The sequence below is a fragment of the Coccinella septempunctata genome, chromosome 2, assembly GCF_907165205.1.
Source record: "Coccinella septempunctata chromosome 2, icCocSept1.1, whole genome shotgun sequence".
Taxonomy (NCBI): Eukaryota; Metazoa; Arthropoda; class Insecta; order Coleoptera; family Coccinellidae; genus Coccinella; species Coccinella septempunctata.
Window position 1 is genome coordinate 26567594 of NC_058190.1, and position 20746 is coordinate 26588339.

At 34.4% G+C, this 20746-nt stretch overlaps 2 protein-coding genes across 2 annotated transcripts in view; one reads left to right on the forward strand and one right to left on the reverse strand.

Annotated features, from left to right (window-relative positions):
• LOC123308812 (RYamide neuropeptides-like) overlaps positions 1-9562 on the reverse strand; it is a 75416-nt gene extending 65854 nt beyond the window's left edge. The window contains exon 1 of the mRNA XM_044891665.1: positions 9493-9562. Coding sequence (XP_044747600.1) covers positions 9493-9519 — 27 coding nt within the window. The 5' untranslated portion in view covers positions 9520-9562. The remainder of the gene's footprint in view (positions 1-9492) is intronic.
• The window catches only part of LOC123308809 (nucleoside diphosphate kinase 7), a 74216-nt gene that overhangs the window by 33367 nt on the left and 20103 nt on the right, over positions 1-20746 (forward strand). The gene's annotated exons all lie outside the window — the stretch shown is intronic.

A 20746-nucleotide genomic window follows, 5' to 3' on the forward strand; every position in this document is an offset into this window, starting at 1 on the left:
GTCCATAAAGCTTCTAGCATCCAGCAGTTTTTTTAATTAGTCATTATTATTTGACTCATTGCCATTGAAATAGGACGTATAACTTTGGGAGAGTAATCTTATTTTATGTACCTACTAGTTTGAATTTTGTTCTTTAACAATCGCGTGAAATGATGATGATGATGAAATGAAATGGTAGGTACGAAACTTCCTAGTGATTTCGGTTTTTAGGTTATAAGTGAAACTTTTTAGGTGCTTTAAATGGGTTTCTCTATCTAGTTTTAGTAACATAGAACTAAATGTAACTTTTTTATGTAGAATTCTTTGGCGTTGTCAAAGATTTTTTTCAGTCCACCACTTCAGAGATATAATCGTTAATAAGTTTTTTTTTAAATGTGATAGATTGGAAAAACATTTGCCGACGCTACGGAATTTTAGATAAAAAGAGGCAAAACACCAGACAGAGCTGAGAGCCAAAAATGTGTTTCCAGTTATAAGGTTCAGAAAAATATGTTTTATATCCAGTAAAAGTTCCTCGGTTTTCGAGATATTCGAAATTTTCGAAAATAAAAAAAAAATTACATCCTTTGCCATTTTTTTTGTTGACAAGCCTCCAAAAGAAGGGATTTTCGATGTCGCTTCTTGGATAGTATCCCAGGATAGATGCGCTATCGAATGTAATTTATGATTTTCGAGGCGCATAGATAGTCTTTTTTCAAACAAAGATCTAACTCAAATTTCCTGTTTTGCTTATATTCTTCTCAAGTTTAACCAATCGTGCTGTAAAAATAATATGGTTACCTGAGAGTCAAAGAAAGACAAATCATGCCTGTTTCACTGAGATTCTGAAATAGCGTTACTCGCTATATTTCCAGCATTAAATATGAAATAAATTTCTATTACAGTGTGTCAAGGTCTAGTTAATTGTAAAGTTTTTTTTATTATTTTTAGCAACTAAAATGAGACATGAAAGCAGAATGAAGGAATAATTGATTAGAAGGTGTAAAACATCTAGTAGAGCACCTAATGGCCACTTTGAACACCTTTTGTAAAACTCAATTCAATGAATCGATGTTTTCTTTCTAAGTTACAAAAATGCTGAAAATTACCGTCAAACGGGGTGAAGTGGATCAAAAATCGAGGTTTTTTAGCCATAAGATTGAAAGTATCAGTGCGAGCGGGCTGCTGTTCATAATATAGATTCTATGATCCTTTTGCTATCGATTGGCCTATTTACAAAAATATTTGGCTGCTCAGAAGTGGTCAAAATAAAGCGTTTCACCAGTACAAAACTCTCAAAATGACAAAGTTGAAAAAAATTGATAATAATTACTGAAAAAGATCCTAATACGACCCTAGATCATTTGTTATCTGAATAATCGCAAAGCAGTGGGAAAAACTTATCTCGTGATGACTGACTCAACCATATGGTTTCATCTCGGATATTGGCCCGTTCGATTTTATGTGGGAATGAAAATGGAAACCATATGGAATGGCTTATTTCGATACCAACTGACAGAAAAATACGAGACCAAGTGTAAAAAAATAGAATATTAGTTCAAAATCTCACCAATACACACAAATTTTCTCACAATGCCACAATAGTCATCACAATTTTCTTCTTGTTCGGACCCTCTAACAATCGTCATAAAAACGAGGATGAAATAGGGTATAGTACAGTCCGATTATCCGAAATAATGTGGATCGAAGTGATTCTGAAATGAGTAGGAAAATGGATAAAAAATATTCTCAATTCCTTCCTTGGCTGTTTGTCCGATGGAACAAAAGCATCAATGTTTGCCCTATGTCATACGCGTTATAATAACTATTGTCAACCGCCCGGAATGGTTCCTAACCAAAGGAGTTTGCAACATGATTAGAAATCGAATGTTTTAAATAATACGGCTACGAGACTATGGTTCGATATACTATGGCAAGGCTTCCCTAACAAATCCGCTGAAACTGACTATCTAAAATAAAAGTGTATTAGACAATGCTTAGGCTCATTAATGTCCAAGCCTATATGATTTTTATTACCTGAATGGGTTGAGGGTGACATGCCGTTAAAGCCGAGTGGTAAATTTTTTAATTATTACTCCTCATTCATATCAAATGTGAGTTCAGTCCAATATACAGGGTGTTCCTAAATTGAACGTACAAACGAAAAGGGGAGATTCCTTAACCCATATGGTCCCATTGTACTCATTTGGGTACAGTTGATCACCTACAGGTAAAATGTCCCTCTGATGGCATCTACCAATTTGCATCAAAACTGCATCGATACTGTAGTGTTCTGTGATGTATAATGAGCGAGTCTAGAAGGTTTTCAAACAGGGGTAGCTGAATCTCGAACTCATGAAACATGTTTTGTACAGCCAAAATTTTTTTCAATTGTCAGTGATAGTTCGTGTCCACTTTTTTGTATTATATATCACATTCAAGTTCAGTGAAACTTCTCTTGTTTTCAGCAAAAAACGAAAAACAATTACGATGTCGGCAATGCCATCTTCGATCAATGCAATGTTATCTTCGATCAATGCAATGTTATCCTTTGTATTGAGCGCGACTGTTTCATAAAGTATCACAATGTTTAACTAATAAACCATATTATATAATATACCATACATGTGTAATAAAATGAAATTTCACATAATATCATTTGTATTGCCTGAGACCTCACGAGTTCCCAGTGTACTCTTTTGAGTGCATATTTTTTTCCGAAATCACTACTTGATTTTTCCTTCGAAAATGATTCTAATGTGTCTTACTCATCTCATTCCATCAGTATATAGTGAAATTTATCGAAATGAAGAGAAAATGTGTGGGACCATATGGGTTAAGTGAGTTTAAGAAAAAAAGTCCCATAAACATGGGGTCGCAAACGTTTCGTTTTCGAGATACAGAGTGTTGAAGTTTGAATTTTTTTCAAGTTTTTTTCTCATAGTATCTACACTTCACAAGATATTCAACTGAAATTTGGCATAGATATTACATTTTAGAGTTCTCACCACGTGACATGGCAATTTCGATAGAAGATCTACAGGGTGATATTTTTTCTGGAACACTGCCACCTGCAGAACTTTTTTTTGGTAAGCAACTGTTAATTTGAAAAAATGTAAAAAGAAGCTTTGTTCTTATACTAAACTTTTCGGTCTCTTGTAGTTTTGTCGTATCTACCAACTATTTCGATAAAAAAAATTTCGAACGATTCTCTCGAAATTCTCGTAACTATGATAGGAAGGCCAACAGTATTTGATCAGAAAAAATATCACCCTGTAGATCTTCTATGGAAATTGCCATGTCACGTGGTGGGACTTTTTTTTCTTAAACTCACTTAAGGAATCTCCCCTTTTCGTTTGTACGTTCAATTTAGGAACACCCTGTATGTACCTACTTCTCTATAATTTAGGAATAATGGCACTTACACTACCATTTTTTTGGAGAAACAAATTACGTTTACATCTCTTTGAACTCTTCATCAGTGAAGAGCTGGCATAATATTTTTATAAGAACTCTACTGATCCAAATTTCATACCACAGTACTGTTTTACTTCTCATTATTTCCCAAAGTTGAAGTAATTTTATACGCGAATTTCATTGAATGTAAAGAATATAGGGTGTTAGCCGAATTCCAATCATATATCGACTCGCATTTCCCTAAACACCATAAGTTATACAGGGTGTAAATGAATAGTTGAGAAAATATTCGAGGAATGATTCCTTGTCAAAAAATAGTGTGGGTTTTTTGAGCAGCCCTGCTTAGATATGGCTCCCTGAGAATGGTAGCTGAAGAGAAGTTTTTCTTCTTAGAAACCAGAAAACTTTCAAAAATAAAAGTTCCCTATAATTGCATAAGGTGTAAAAATAGCCAACTCTGCCAGAAACTTTCTCCCTCCTTCATATTATATTGTTGTGAAATTAATTTTTGATAGCTCGGTGTATTTTGAACAAATAAGGTTAATGAAAAAATGCATCAATAGATAGTGTAGATTCGTATAGGCTGGAATAATCTTCGAACTTAAATTCACCTAGTAGGCTAATGTCATGCTGCCATTATATGGGAACACCACTTATTTTGTTTATTGCCTCCTCGCTCCCATAGCGTGTCTGCTCAATTAGATTTTGCGTATCCTGTATATCACTACAAACGAAGAGATTTTGTACGTGTTTCACACAATATTTTTTCTAATTTTGAATAGGATGTTGCTATATGAATTCAAATCAACAGTACCAAAAACGTCTTTAGAAGCTTCTCTCGGAGATTCCTTTAAAGTCGTCTAGTGACGTAAATCATTCAATTTTTCACTCCTTACTATGAAAGCAAGTATCGTCAGTTGCGAAATACATATTTAACTTTGCGTAGCTAGTTTCGAAATGTAAAATGTTTCAAAACATCAATGGATTTTAAAAAGTGAATGTCAAATTTAGAAAAAAGAAGTTCATTACATTGATAACAAGAACATTTGTTTGGCTTCGTCTTATAATTAATCTCAAAAATGATGCTTTGTAAAGTTTCATTTCATTAGCTTCTGTACTCCTTAAGTGTTCTCTTTCAATTTTATTAAACAAAAATGATATTGTCAGAAAGGTAGCGAATACACATATTAATATTGCTGGGATATGGATATAAAATGCGAAGCCAGAGTTAAGTATGCGCTTTATTCAATGAAAAATATCCGGAAAATCCTATTTCTCAGTCTACTCTAAGTAAGATATTCTACAAATTTCAGGAGCATCATACAATAAAGGATTCGCCCAGAAGTTATCCTTCAACGCGTACATAAGATGATGATCAGAAATTGAACACAGCATTATCTATTCAGGAAAATCCGCATATGTCCACGGTTTCATTGGCCAAAATAACGGTGTGTCCAGACGTACAATAGGGTAGTTTTGAATGCGGAAAAATAAACCCCAATACCACGTCTTGTCCAGGAGCTTTTGTAATATGACCATGACAGACGTTTGCAATTTTCGGAGAAAATGGAGTAGGTAGCAGGTAACAGGCATAATTATGGATTTTGGAAAAATCCACATTGGGTATTTGAAGCTCATACACAGCGCTCTCAGGAAGTAAATATGAGGGCAGGCACACGGCTTTTGAAGCCATTCTCTTAGATAGAGTTGTGAGTGGCTGGATTGGCCAACGTGGTACAATTAAATGACCACCAAGATCCGCGGACTTAACGCTATTAGATTACCAGCTAATATACGAGGATGTATTGATATCTAGTTAGCCTAGACCAGTTCCATGCATTAAAAAAAATATTGCGTTACCATAGCAACGAACAATAACTCATTAGAAGTGTCAGTGTGAAGTTTGAGGTCGAAAAAGTAAACCATAGTTACGCAATAAATTAAAAGAAAGAAGATGTACACCGAAATTTCGAAAATCGAAAAATTGGAGTATCGAGCCATCATCAAGTACCTGTATTTAAAAGGGTTAAGAGGTAAGCAGATTTACGAAGATACGCTTAACACCCTTGGAGATCAATGTCCTTCGTATTCGACGGTGAAAAATTGGACTGCAAGCTTTAAAAGAAGTAAATTTTCCATTGAAGATGATGACCGATCGGGAAGGCCAGTTTCTGTGTCAGTCTCCGAAAATATCGATGCAGTTCATGACATGATTTTATCAGACCGTCGAATTGGGCTAAAACGGATATCTGAAGCACTGAATATTTCAAACGAACGCGTTCATCATATAGTTCACGTCAATTTGGACATAACAAAAATTGCTGCAAAATGGATCCCCAAATGTTTGAATGTTGACCAAAAGCGTGCAAGGGTAGAAGCATCACGTTCGATCTGTGTTCGATTTAAAAACGATGTAGACTTCTTAAACCGAATTGTTACTATGGATGAGACTTGGGTACATTTCTACGATCCAGAAACAAAGCAACAATCGATGGAATGGCGACACTTTGGTTCTTCAAGACCTAAGAAGTTTCGTGTCCAAAAATCTGCTGGAAAAGTTCTTGCTTCAGTTTTTTGGGGTTGCCATGGAGTGATCATGATTGATTTTTTGGATAAAAGTAAAACAATAAAAAAAAATTCACCTGCCAAAACAAATGAAATCCTCGTTTGAATCCTAAACAAAACAACGGATTATCTTCATTTTCTGAACACCGAATATTAGATATATTTTAATCCTTCGTATCCTCTACGAAGAACAGGGGGGGAGGACTATTTAAATTCCAAAAAATAACTTCTAAACCCGAATTGAGAAATATCATTTTTTGGATAAAATGGTTGTTTGGCATCTTCAATTGATTATGTTGGTGAAAAACTAGATAACATTGTACATTGCATATAATGATTTAGTAAGCCGATACTTTAATTTCTATTGGAATCCCTTTTCGTGGGAGTAATGGCAAGGTTTCTTAGTACAGACAATTTTTTTGATTCTGAAAAAGATTTTTTGATACGTCGGATTAGTTTTTTACTGCGGTCAATTTTCAATTGGAGGGTGGGTAATTATTATTTTGTAAACTCTTAGGTTTACAGGGTAGGTTTACAAATTGCGAGATTAAATAGCAGCTCTGTAACTGTAGGAGCTAGAGAAAAATGGACAGTACATTTACGATTTTTGAAAAAATGTATAATAGCCAGTACCACATCCCTTCTTCTGTTAAAATCTTAAATCTTCTTTGTTTTCAAGAAATAAGTGGAAACTCATTTTTCGTATGTTACACTATACAGTCAGTTTTATATAGAATTCAGTGGCGCAGTCAAAGATTTTTTCAGTCCGTCACTTCAGTTATAAGGTTTAATCGTAACTTATTCTTTAAATGCAAACCCTGTTTTTTTCTACATCGTTCAGTTCCATATTTTTTTTCTGATTCAGAATATATAATGTATGTCATATCTCGAATTGTTTCCCCATGAAAACTACTTTATATCTGTATGACATGCTTGTCAAGTGAGCTAGTAATAATTTCTATAACCTGACACGACATAGAAAAATGAAGTTCTATATGCATTATCTTATTATCATAATATTATAAAACCACTAGAGATGAAATTTTGCCGGTAAAATTTCTCAATTGTAATATGGAAGAAGTGGAAAAGTGAAAATAAGTTGAACAGTAATATTTGACAAACATGCATTTCCGAAGCTATGAGAAATGTAAAATGTCATCAATGCAAATAACCTGATGCCAACTTGAGCGAATTAGTTTTTGAATTTTTTTTATTGAAAGAACATACGAGATATATTATATGTATGTATATTCTAAAACAAAAAAATAAATAAATGAAGTATGTAAAAAACATAGGGTTAATATTTACAGAAAAAAAAAATAAGTTACAATAATGTCACTTAAGTGGCGGAAAAATCTTCGACTACATCACTTTCTTCAGAAAAAAGTGACTCCAGAATGTAACATTTGTTTTCGATATTACCTTTGAATTAACACTGAATTATGTTACTGTGTAATGTGTTTTCACTTATAACTTGTAAACAAAAAGTGATAGGGGGTTGTGTTTTTTACCATTATCCATTTTGTGGAAATCGAGGTCGAAAATCTGCTGCCATTTTCCCATAGAATTTTGCCAACTTTGTATAATCGTCCCCTTCAGCGGAAGTGCAAACCAACCATATTTTGCAATATGATTTCTGAATATGTCAGAAAACTTTGTTTTGTGTTTTTTCGGTGTAAAAACTCAAGGAAAGTGATGGGTGAAGTACTGAAATGGTTCAGTTTCTGGGATTGTTAATCATTTTCTCCTAGGCAGTAATTAAATTCTTGTTCTATGTTTTAATCAATATACAGTGCGCGTCAAAACTATGGAACAAATTCATTTTCTCAAAGAAAACTATTTGTTAACAAAATCCTGAAACAGGTCGATTTTTGTTTCACTTTTACCTTATGCATTTTTGAAGGATTTTTGTTGCACCCTGTGCCATCCCCATCAACCCACTAAATTTCTTGAATAGGAAAAGTTGGTCATGTGGTACTTTTTTGGCAAGAAATTTTCAAGAAATTTTTTTTTTTTAAATTACTTAGTTCAAAGAGGTTTTCAGTATGTGCACTTTAACATGGCTCATTTATTTTGAGACGATGGTTCCTGATGAAATCAGGTTCTCACGTGAAAAATTAGAATGTGTGAACCACTACGCTTCAGTTATGATCTTAAGTAGTTATAATATTAGTACGTTTTCACTGAAGTTGATAAAATGTCTTCAATTCGAAGAAAGATTTCTGACAACGCAACTTATCAATGTTATGAATGTATAACCATTCACACATTCTAATTTTTCACGTGAGGGGGTTGAAAGGGGTTAAAAGTTGTGCATGAACAAAACTGTAATGGTCGACTTTCATTCCGTAATAAATTTCATCAGGTACCATCGTCTCAAAGTAAATGAGCCATGACAAAGTGCACATAGGTACTGAAAACCTCTTTGAACTGATGAGTAAATTTAAATAAAAAATTTTGTTCTTGAAAATTTCTGCACGCCTATAAAGAAGATACAAAGACCTTGCCAAAAAAGTACAACATTACTCACTTTCCCTATTAAAAAAATTTAGAGGGTTGATTGGGATGGCATAGGCATAGGGTGCAACAAAAATTCTTCAAAAATGCATAAAAATTTGATAAAAGAGAAACAAAAATTGACCTGTTTCAGGATTTTGTTGCCAAATATTTTTCTTTTGAGAAAATGAATTTGTTCCAGAATTTTGACGCGCACTGTATTAAGTACGTCAGGTGTGATCAGAGGATTTTATAACAAAATCTTAAGGTTTTTTCGAATAAATAGTATTAGCATCTAATGAAATACCACCTCTCACGTTACATTTTTGAGAGGAAATAATACTTAAAAACATTACTACTGCTCAAAAATAAACAGTAATCATTTGTAATAATAATCAACAATTCATATTATCATCATAACCACTACAGTCAAAAAAACCTTCACGTCAAGAGAATTATAACAAACTATTATAACAAAGTATGATGAATAAATTATGAGAAAACTTTCTAATAATTTTTATTCAAATGATTCCTTAAACTCGAATCTAGAGTTTTCAAATTTCCTTGGTAATTGAATCATGTAATCAGAAATGGGACCTTAATGTCAATGAATATCTATAATAAGGAATTTTGATTGTGACGTTGACTAGAAAATATTGTCAATAAGTCATTGTCATTTTCAAAACTACTATTAATTCAGGCCAGTCTATAAAATTCGTATGTGCACACCAATTTTTAGTCTTGGAAGTCCCATTGGAGAAAACTTTTTGAATCTAATTTCCCAGAAGTGTGGTGAACTTTTCAGCAAATTCCTCAGTAGAAAGCATTTCCTTTCGAAATAAGATACCAATATTCATTTCACGTCATAGAAGACGGCAATAAATATAAAGTTTTTGTGGGTATATACACGGATATGCAAAGGCGTCGAGGAAGTATCGAAAAAATTCGCGAACTTTCATAAACTTTCGAAAGAAACTCGGACAGCATTCCGGGGAAACGCGCGGAAATTGTTGTGGAAACTTTGACATCACTCACCTGAACGCTTAATCCATTCGAAAACATGCGGAAAACCAAAGACGTAGGGGAATGTCTTCCGAATTCAACCACTAAACCAAAGAGCATGAGGAATTTTCGGTTGTATTTAGTGTTTTATATATCTACCTGTTGATGTACCCGCGCAGAATCTTAGCTTATCTGTACCGCCCCCAACCCTTGTGCGGAGGTTGGAGGGTCATTTTCGCCGTTAATGTGTAGATTTGAAATTGGCGTATTGGGAATATCGCGACGTATCTTTAGGACCTTTTTTGTTGATGTCATTCTTCCCTCGTATTTTACAGTTCCAGGGGATTATGTACAGAGTGAGCGCTTCCTGAGTAGGGGTTGTTATGTTTTTCCGGCGCTTCAGTTTAGGAAAATTGACCCTCCTCAAAATTGGACCACATCTAATAATAACGGAATGATTTATTCAATTTATATAAAAAAACACATCATCAGCAAAAATTTCAATACCATCAGGGTCTCAACAAGGATGCGTGAAATCTTTTAACGTACGGGATGGGCAAAATTGGTGATACCTGAACTACAACTTTTTAACCCAACGAAATAGAGGAAAATGAATGGCACATTACGTTCATCTTTTTTCGAGAAACTTATAATGTTATCAACTGCATTCCACCATCTTCTTTTGTTTTCGATTTATGGGTCAAAATTGAAATTTGGGCGATTTCAACTTTGATCATTATCTCCATTTCTGTTTGTTCTAGGATGTTGAAATAAAAATATTTTTCTAATTTTGACATATAAAGTGACACTGTTTTAAACTCATTGACGTTTTGAAACGTTTTACTTTTCGCAACCAGTTACGCAAAGTGGCATATTTCGCAACTGATGATGAAACGATACTTGCTTTCATAGTAACGGAGTGAAAAATTCAATAATTTCCGTCACTAGACGATTGTGAAGGAATCTCCAAGAGATGCTTTTAAAGACGTTTTTGGTATTTTTTATTTGAATTCATAGCAACATCCTATTCAAAATTAGAAAAAATATTGTGTGAAACACGTTTTCCCATTTCTGTTCTCGCTTCGCTCGTTGTTCAGAAATATTCTCATTACGAAAAATAATGCTTTTCCCAACTGGTTGCACAAATAACTATTTGGAGACAGTTTTTTTATGCCAATTTAGTGGTTACTATGATTTTTTCCTACAGGTTTATTTGTGAAAACAGTAGTTGACTTTGAAAGAATCGCCATTTTTTCCCCTTTTCAGAAATATATCATACATCGTCCAAAGTCTTTCTAAGTCATTTTAAACTACTGTTTTCATAAGAAAAAACACATCTTTATGTTATAGCTCAGCAAATATACCTGTTGGAAAAAATCATAGTAAGCCACTGGATTGCTATAAAAAAAGTGTCTGTATAATGTTTTCATTTCAACATCCTAGCACTCACTCAACACTGAAACGGAGATAACGACCAAAGTTGAAATTTTAATCTAGCCTATAACTCGAAAAATGCAGTTGATAGCATTATTAGTTTCTCGAAAAATGGCCACCGTAATGTGCCATGCATTTTCCTCTATCTCGTTGGTTTGAAAAGTTTTAATTCAGCACCAATTTTGCCCACTCTGTACAAGGAACCCCAAATTCGAGGTTCAGTGAGGAGGTTTGGGAAACTAGAAGACCAAAACAGAAGGACCGTTTCCGAGTTCTTTCTCTGAAAAAATGCTTGGACATGTAGAAATTCGATTTGAGGCAAATTATAACGTCTCAACCCTTAAGGTTATAAGCACAAACCGTTAATTTTGAATAGGAAAGATAGGGTAAGTTATAGGTACCTGATTTTAGCCTAAATTATTTTCCATTTATTCCATTTCTTTACGAAATATTCGAATTTTAATGTTGAACAACATTGCAAGATTGGTTCCAAGCATGCCGTGTAAATCAATCGAATTTTTACTTATTTAATCTGTAGATTTGATGATAAATCTGCTGTTCAGTTCCCGCACTCGTTTTTTTTTTCAAAAGTTAGGATATTATCTCAATTTTGTCCTGCCAATAAGTGACCCTTTTTTACTTTAATGGTTTATAAAAGAAACGAACACTCATATTTTGTATCTAGTGTATGACAGTGAAGGATTATCTTTGAAACAGAAATTATAAAAATTGGAAACATACTGAATCAGCTGGAAAATGAGATTGATTCACTCAACATGTTTAACTGACCTCCACTGTACAAAATTTGAATTGAAATGAGGTAACATTCAACCCATATTTCCTATTCAAAATCAAGAGGTCAAGAGGTTGGGGTTGTAACCTAAAGGTTGAAGTATTATGGCTGTGAATTTGACCTTGAAAGTTGTCCCCCTTGAATGAAAAATTGACACCGGGACACGTTGTCCGAACATTTTCCCAAAATAAATTTATTCCGTCTGTTATCTCGTCTGTTTCGTTTTCAAAAGCCCACCTTGTATATATGCTCACTGTTACCTTCTGAACGTGGCTTCAAAAGTGTGAACAATCGCCTTAATCATATTGGAATAATTCTGTTTCATCGAAAGCATTAAGTTGAACATAAAATTTGATGCATATAAAGGTGAGTGATGCTTGTTGTATACTTTATAATGGTCAAATTGTAGAATTGCTCCAACACATTTTCATCTCAATACTTATGGAATGCTATGGAAATGATAAATAGGTAAAATTATTAATTAGGAAAAATACGAAATTTTTTAAAGCTTTATTCGTGTGCGTGAAGATTCCAAAGATATTTCGTAATGTTTTCCGAAAGAATTCTGACCAGCAATAAAATTTGATGTCATCCAACTGAAAACTGAAAACACCTATTATCCTGCAATTTTAATAACACCAATAACTTTGGTTCTAGAGAAGCAGTATACTATCCAGTGAAATTAAATTTTCTGTGTCTACGAACGTCTTTAGGTCAACCGGTCCAAAAATTTTTATGATTTCAAATAAATCCAACAGACGATATTTTTACTCTCTGCTGAATCCAGAATTAATTGAAAATGCTTTTCGAAATAGTGGAGGGCATTCATTCGACAGAGAGGTCTAGAGGCTGTTGCTCAAGGACTAGTTGTTACAAATGAAATTTGGCCAGCTGCTGCAAGTGATCAGAATGATATATCATATGGTCTCTTCCAGCAGCAACTGATGTTCCTGCCAAAGAAGCAAAAGAAAAAGGGATTCGAAGGATAAAGGTCTGAAAGATTTTAGTTATGTTTTCTCACTAAACGAACTTCTACTGCAGGCACTTTTACCTCGAATGTCGAAACTCGAAAAACGTCTACATCGAGCCGAGACTTTTCCAGAGACGAAAAATTCCTCAAGGGAAACTGATGATGAGAAAAACTGAAGACTTGGTATTTCTGAAGGAAGTCACTTGTAAGATTGCAAAAAAAATGAAGCATGATGAATACAATTTTCTTATTGTTTAATGCCAAATCATCTAAAATGTCAAGCATCCCTTGAAACGATAGATGCTCTTGTAGTGAGTAGAAGCGATGACTCAGATTGAGATGAAAAAATACAATGTAACATAAAACAAAACAGTATCTAACATATTTACCTACCATTAATTGTGTCTTACTAATATACCTACCCCATATCACGAAATAAAAGATTTATCCTATCAGGAAATTACCTTCTGTTGACTATGGTGCCACTTTTTTTTTCGATCTGACTTGATGAGTTTTGTATAAAAAAGGTGCCAAAATCTAATGACACACTGCAAGGTCTGTCTTGGCTGCTTGATAATTAGAGCAAAAATGGACCACTTTCACAGTATTGAAGGGGACTATTTCAATCAATTACCATGTACAGGGTGGGCAAATTTCGATGTTTTAGCACTACAGCTTTTAAACCAGAGGAGATAGACAAAATCTGATACCCCATTCTCGTTCTCTTTTTCTGAGAAACTAACAATAGTAGTAGTCATTTTTGGCCACTTTCTTTTGTTTTCGAGTTATAAGCAAAAAGTGGAAAAATGGCGATATCGAAATAAATTTATATCTCCGGTAATATTGACGATAGAGCTCTGAAATTGAAACATTATACAGGCACTTTTTTACGTAGAATCCAGTGGCGTGCTCGCCTTTTTAGCAGGATTTTAATTACGAAGATATGACCCAAAGTTATGTTTTTTTAAATGGGAACACTAGTTTTCTGTGCAATTTTTTGAAAGCTTAATTTTTACTGATCTCAAAAATATATAACATCATATGGTTGGTATCAATATAAATTATAGAAAATGGTCAAAAACACTTTTTCCCAATATTTCTATGGTTTCAACTTTTGACGAGCACAGAAAAATAGAGTTTCCTGTAACAAAAGCAGTCTCCTTCCGGCAATGTCATTCTTTCTATGCTTTTTACCAATTTTCACAAAATTTGAATCAAGATATATTTCATAAATATTCATAATAATGAAAGGACTTATAGAAAGAGACACTGGTAATCATACGATGCTATATTTTTCTATGCTCATCAAAAGTTGAAACCATAGAAATATTGAGAAAAAAGGTTTTTGACCATTTTCCATTATTTATATTGATGCAAACCATATGATGATATATATTTTTGAAATCAGTAAAAATTAAGGTTTCAAAAAATTGCACAGAAAACTAGTGTTTCCATTTAAAAAAACATAACTTTGGGTCATAGCTTCGTAATTAAAAATCCTGCTAAAAAGGCGAGCACGCCACTGGATTCTACGTAAAAAAGTGCCTGTATAATGTTTCAATTTCAGAGCTCTACCATCAATATTACCGGAGATATAAATTTATTTCGATATCGCCATTTTTCCACTTTTTGCTTATAACTCGAAAACAAAAGAAAGTGGCCAAAAATGACTACTACTATTGTTAGTTTCTCAGAAAAAGAGAACAAGAATGGGGTATCAGATTTTGTGTATCTCCTCTGGTTTAAAAACTGTAGTGCTAAAACATCGAAATTTGCCCACCCTGTACAACAGTTTTTGCGCGATTATAGAAGTCGTTTTTGATGCCCGAGAAATGCGCCTTTGCCGCCCTTTGCTCATAGATATGTTAATCACATTAGCTAAATGTTGCTTTATAAAATTTTAGGCAGAGGTTGCATCAACTCAGATAATCCTATTATTTCTTTGTAATGAGAACATATTGTATTCGATCTGTTTACCTCAAAAACGTATCGTGACAATGTCGTATTTTACGACCGCCGGGAAAAACATAATGCATCAGAATTCCATCTAAAAAGTTAAACGTTTCCTAAGAAATCAGTGATATTATCCGAAAAACACATATCAAGCAGAGCAATTCAAGAATCACAGATAAACGCCCTTATAATCGTAGAAGGTTCCGAAAGGATTAACATAATTGAATTAATTACAATCAAATTTAGAAATTTTCTGTTTTGGTGAGAATTTCACTTTCAGACTTGCCTCAGCATACAAAACCATGGGATCAAGTAGGAAATGTTCTTCAAACCGCAAATCACATCACTCTACTTTCGTAGCTACTACCACTATCTGTGAAAATAATTGACAAATATATTATTACTCCTGATAATTCCTCAATCTTACTAATTGTCAGTTATATAAGTACCTGTATATGATGTATTTTGCATTCGTTTTTTTTATTTCAGAGTTATTCGCCCAGTTATTTTTCAGCGAAATTTCATCAAACCCATACTAAGTGCAGGCAGATTGTCGGAATTAACTTATTATAAATATATAGGTGAATATGGTATAGGTAGATGATGTATAACAGTAATATTAGGCCATTACTGGATGAAAATCCATAAATAAACTAAATAAATCTTTGTTTGCCACTTTATACACGTATTTTGCTATCAAATAGCTTCTTCAAGGTAATATTCGGTTAGATGTCTAACCAAGTTACTTAGGATTTCCTTCACGTCTCAGGTATCTACAGGAATCGCTCAAGAATAAGTAATACTTCAGAATCTACATTCAAAAAGGACATTCACTAGTTCTTAATTTACGCTTTTAATTTTATACGTGTAGCCTTGATTTTGTTTTTAATTGATGTTAAAGTACGTCTTTTTTTCCAATTCAGTTGTTTTTTTATGAGAACAAAGAGTTGAACATTAGTGTCTATAAAACTTGTTTTCACAATCATAATATCATCATATTTTGATAAAAATGGCGGCAAGGTGATATCGGCGATTCAATTCTTTATATACCTATTGCAAAAATGTTCATAGTGATGTATACCAAAATTACGCTGAAATAACTGAAAATTATTCAATATTCCTCATATTACCTCTGGCGTGGTAATTTCTATTTTTCAACTTTATCAGTTCGTAATTTAGGATATTGCTCAAAGATGATTCCGTATTTCGGGTAGCATCCGTAAAGCAATCAATGTCGATCGTCTTATTCCCGAATCGTATGTACTACTTCCCCCTTAACGCTCTGTTCCGAGAAAAAAAAAATTATTTCCTAATCGGCCCTATTCTGTAACGGATCGAATAGAGATAGTATGCATTGAATAGAAATGAACCGTGCAAATAGAGCAATGTCTGGTACAGGCTGAGCAAAATTCGATGGAAATGAATGGCAGCTCTTTAACCGTAAGAGCTAAAGAAAAATGGATGTCACATTTTCGATTTTCAAATGGTGGATAAAGGCCATAACCCATATTTTTGTTTTGTTTTCAAGTTATAAGTGAAAACTCATTTTTCGGCTCTTTGAATTTGTGCCTCTATTTCGTAAAATTCCAATGATATGAAAGTTTTATTCGAAGTCTTTCATAACACATGACACAACATATAGAAGCATAAACTTCTCTACCTACGCATGATTTTCAGAGGAAATAACATACCAACTGGTTTTTTAATTTTTTTTATCGGGAGAACAACTAATTCGTGACACAACGTATATTATATGTTCTGAATGATAAAAATATGGGACTAGAATGTGTAAAAAAAATAGGGTTAATATTTAACAAAAATAAAAGTTATACGATTATATACAATGAAGTGGAGGACTGAACAAATGTTCGATTACGCCATTGAATTCTACATAGAAGTGATTGTAGAATATTATTATACATTTGTTTTTCCATATTTCGGAAGCTTAACACAAGAGAGACACCAATTCAAAGAGCTGAAAAATGAGTTTTCCCTTAAAGTGGGAGAGGTAAGAGGGGAAAATCAGCGGATTTAGAGGTTCGGGAATTCTCTGTTTCTTCGAAAAGAAATATAGAAGGATGTTTAATAGGTTAGAGGAAGTATACTAGAGCAACAGAGTATTTCGTCAAAATTCTAGGTTATGTTTTTTCCGAAAACTTTGATGGGTTTTCACTCTCAGTCTCTGAATCACAATCATAAAAACACTTAAAATAATTAAGATCTAATTCTTCTCAACCAATCAGCTGATCGTGACAGCTCGTTGGACTGCTTATCCTATCTCGGCTTGCCAGCATGCCAGCGAACGTTCAACATGTTCCCGACCGCTACCGCTACCGATGCGCTTTGCGCTCCGTCCACTGAATGCGACCATTGCATTCGGAGTTGTGGTACTCTGATGAGCCCCTGCAATTCTTGTTAAACAAGTTGGAGTAAAGAAATACAAGCAACCATATTTGTCATATGGGTCACGGAGAAGGAACTGACCAGGATCACGTTTTTCGCTAGATGGCGCTCTGAATATTATAAATAATAATAATACCGAAGAAACTACTAGAGAACTTGAGGAAACTTCAGTTGGACGAAAATATCTATAGAGTCATGCAGAAAGCAGTACTGCTGGGAACGGCGAGAACATGTACGCAAGTACATGGGGAATGCAGAGGAACACTGTCTGCTTCGACAGGAAGTGCGGGTGGATCAGGAATCCAACCGACAGCAAGAAGCCGAGGAGCGGCCCGAACCCGACCACCACCACGAGCCCGAAAACCTGGAAAGGGCTCCAACAGAGCTTAATCCTTTTGATATCTGAGATATCTGGGATAAGTGAATTTTCCTCTGGAGAGGACTGAGAGGAGTGTGAAAGCCGCAAGGCTATAGTCATTTATTAATCCCTTCAGACATACACTTATGTATGGGACAAGTCAGTTACAATTGCTACAAATATTCATGTATATAAATAAATAAGATGTATATAGCATAACAAACAATCGAAAATATATCGGTATAAAGGACAATTAAACTGACTTAATGGCTAGGTCATTCAGGTATTCCCCAACACTATAATAGGCTTTTTGCAATAGAAATGTTTTTTGTTTTTGAAGGTAATATCATTCATGTTCTTATAGACAGATGAAAGATGATTGTAGAGCAATGGTCGCATTCAGCGGACGAAACAGTTGCGCAACTGTTACCAAACGCTAGCGTAAACGTTCGGTGACATATGCGCTACATTCTCAACACGTTCTGGAGCGGACGCCACTTTTGGGAGCGGATTTGATTTGTGCTAGGTAGCGGTAGCGGAAAGGAGCGAAAGTTGGACTTGAACTGAGTAGGTAGTTGTTATTTAGTGTGGAAGATGCACGAGCTTGAGTTTGTTGAGGAAAATGAAATGAAAATTGATGGAAGGTAATAAAGAAGGATGTTAAATAAGTTATAGGAAATATACTAGAGCAACAAAGTAATTCGTCAGAATTCTAGGTTATGTTTTTCACAAAAAAAAACTGACTTAACCAGCACAAGGTTAACGAAACTTAAAAAATCCGTTTGTTTACGTCTTTCCTACAGACTTCTCAACTAATCAGCTGATAGTGACAGCTCGTTGGACTGCCTTATCCTATCTCGGCTTGCCAGCGAACGTTCAACATGTTCCCGACCGCTACCGCTACCGATGGGTAGCAGAAGCGTTTTGCGCTCCGTCCGCTGAATGCGACCAATATTCCCTGGTATAGGACCGACGTTTCGAATATGTCCAAGCCACTACTAGCATTTAATCAGGTTGTCTGATTCCGAGCCGTTTTTCAATAAGGTGGAGTCGTAGTTCTGGTGAGGTCAAATTGGACCGAAACCATTTTTATCATCTACCCTTATTCGAAAATTTGTAAATATTCATATCATTCGAAGAAATATCTACAAGGATGTTATTCTTTCTTTTTCGGACACCTTTTATTTTTTGACGAATTGTATAGAATTTCGCAGAAAACCTATTTTGAAATCTTCCCTCAAATTTCGTATCGGTTTCCTCAAAGAACAAACTTACATCATTTCGGGTAAATCACCAGATTGTTGAGTTATGAATTAACTTATTCCCATCAACATTTATTATTTCTATGTCTTTTGAAGACTAAACTTATAGATGCTTTCCCCACCCCTATGGAGAGTAGAGAGAAGGAGAAGGATCTCTGCTTTGAGACCATAAATTTTTTGTCCCCTAAAATATGTACCAATAGGGTAGTTCATGCTTTTGCCAACAGGCGCGCTGGCCATCACGGGATAGCGAAATTTTGATTTAAACTAATTATAGTTGGCTGAGTGAATTCTCTTCCTGGTGACATATGATTAGAATATTATTGTTTTCAATTTTTGATAAGAACACAACCATGGTGCAATGTTGAAGCGTGCGCTAGTTTAAGAGTATTTTGGCATCGGAAAGAAAAGGAAAATTAAATTTCAGAGTGCATTTTTGAGAGAAAATTGGAAGAAACCTTACCTCGAGAATCGACTCGGAATCAATTTGTGTGTCAAGAGCACTTTTGCGATGAAGATATCAAAAAAAGATGATGAATTCATTATAAACGAAATCGAAATTGTCATCCCTCGTAAGAAGTTGACTCTTCAGAATAGGAATATCTAACCAATAAAACTACATGGTTCGGAAGTGGATATTCTTGAAGAATTTTGTTGGCATAACATAATATATCGTTTATAACGGTTCTCAGCTGAGTATTGGAAACAGAATCTACTCTAATACCTAAGTTTTAAATCAGAGATTGCTACCTTTTGTTGTCTTCATGTGTACTACTTTTCACAGCGAATTTATTTAATTTTGAAGATTACAGTAAAGCAACTAACATCCCTGTTTTCAATAAACAATGATAAAAAAACGTAGGTAAAATTATTTTGATCAATGATTTCTTTTGAATTTCATTGATATCGTCATTTATTATGAGTGAATAAAGCTCATAACATAGTCCCCTTTATAATACGACTTGTATTTTATTGCATATAATTCAGATAATTCAGAGAACTCATATTAAATATAGATTTGAAGAAAGGTATTTGAAAAATCATCAGAAAAACCACGATGACACATAACCTAAAATAAAATTAAGGCTGTTCATTTAAAATTGACGCTAAAATCCCCACTGCTTATCGATAAACGTAGCGATCGCAGCGGCTCCTAGCCTACGTTCCCTGTTTTCGGGTACACATTTTTAATACGGCGATCGTTCTCCTTCTCTCTACTCTCCATACCAACCCCAGAAAGAGCATACATCAAGAAACTTTTTTGCTTGTTTTCGATGCCGGAATCCCAAAATAAAAAAAAAGGATTTTGCTACTTTAGATTGCCGTTCTTGTTTTGATAGATACTAACCGCCTATCAAGGAGAAGTTTCTTTTTTATGAATACTACAGAAAATCAATTCTTCAATTGAACGAATGTTATATTCTCTATATACCATTCAAAATAAACCATCTCTTTACTTACAAAAAACTACCAGTTACAAGAGCTCACAATTCTAAATATACAACACAAGTGGGCGCAAAACAAATACAAATTCCCATTAAACCCAAATTTTAAATTCCAGAACGCTCTATGTCCATTTCACGGTTCCTGTCTGGCGCTGGATAGTCTCCAGAATGTTTAAATTTGGATGTAATTCGCCGTGATGTGCTCGTTAAATTATGACTGTATCAGCATAAACAGGGTATAAGGGAAATAGTGCAGGAATCTGCAAGAGGAGCTTGGTATGGAGGTTTATGATCAATAAGAAACCCTTAACAAATATTCACTATCAACTGATCAATGAAAACTGAAGAACGGAAAAAACAAAATCATCATTTATGTGATTGTTATTGTACAGTATACAGTATGGGCCTGTTCCGATATTGCTGGTTTTACTGACCCGCAATCGAATAACAATAGAACTCGAACGACTGGGCCAATAGGCATCGTCTCTGAAATACTGACAGTACTGTTCAGGAATATCGGAACAGACGGTATACCATACCACTTGTACGAAGTGCTTCAACCCAAAGATATTATTATCATATTATCTTTGCTTCAACCCAACGAAGTATTGTGTTTCGAGAAAGAACATCTCAATTCCGATGGGTGTTGAAGTGTCGGAGAAACTTATG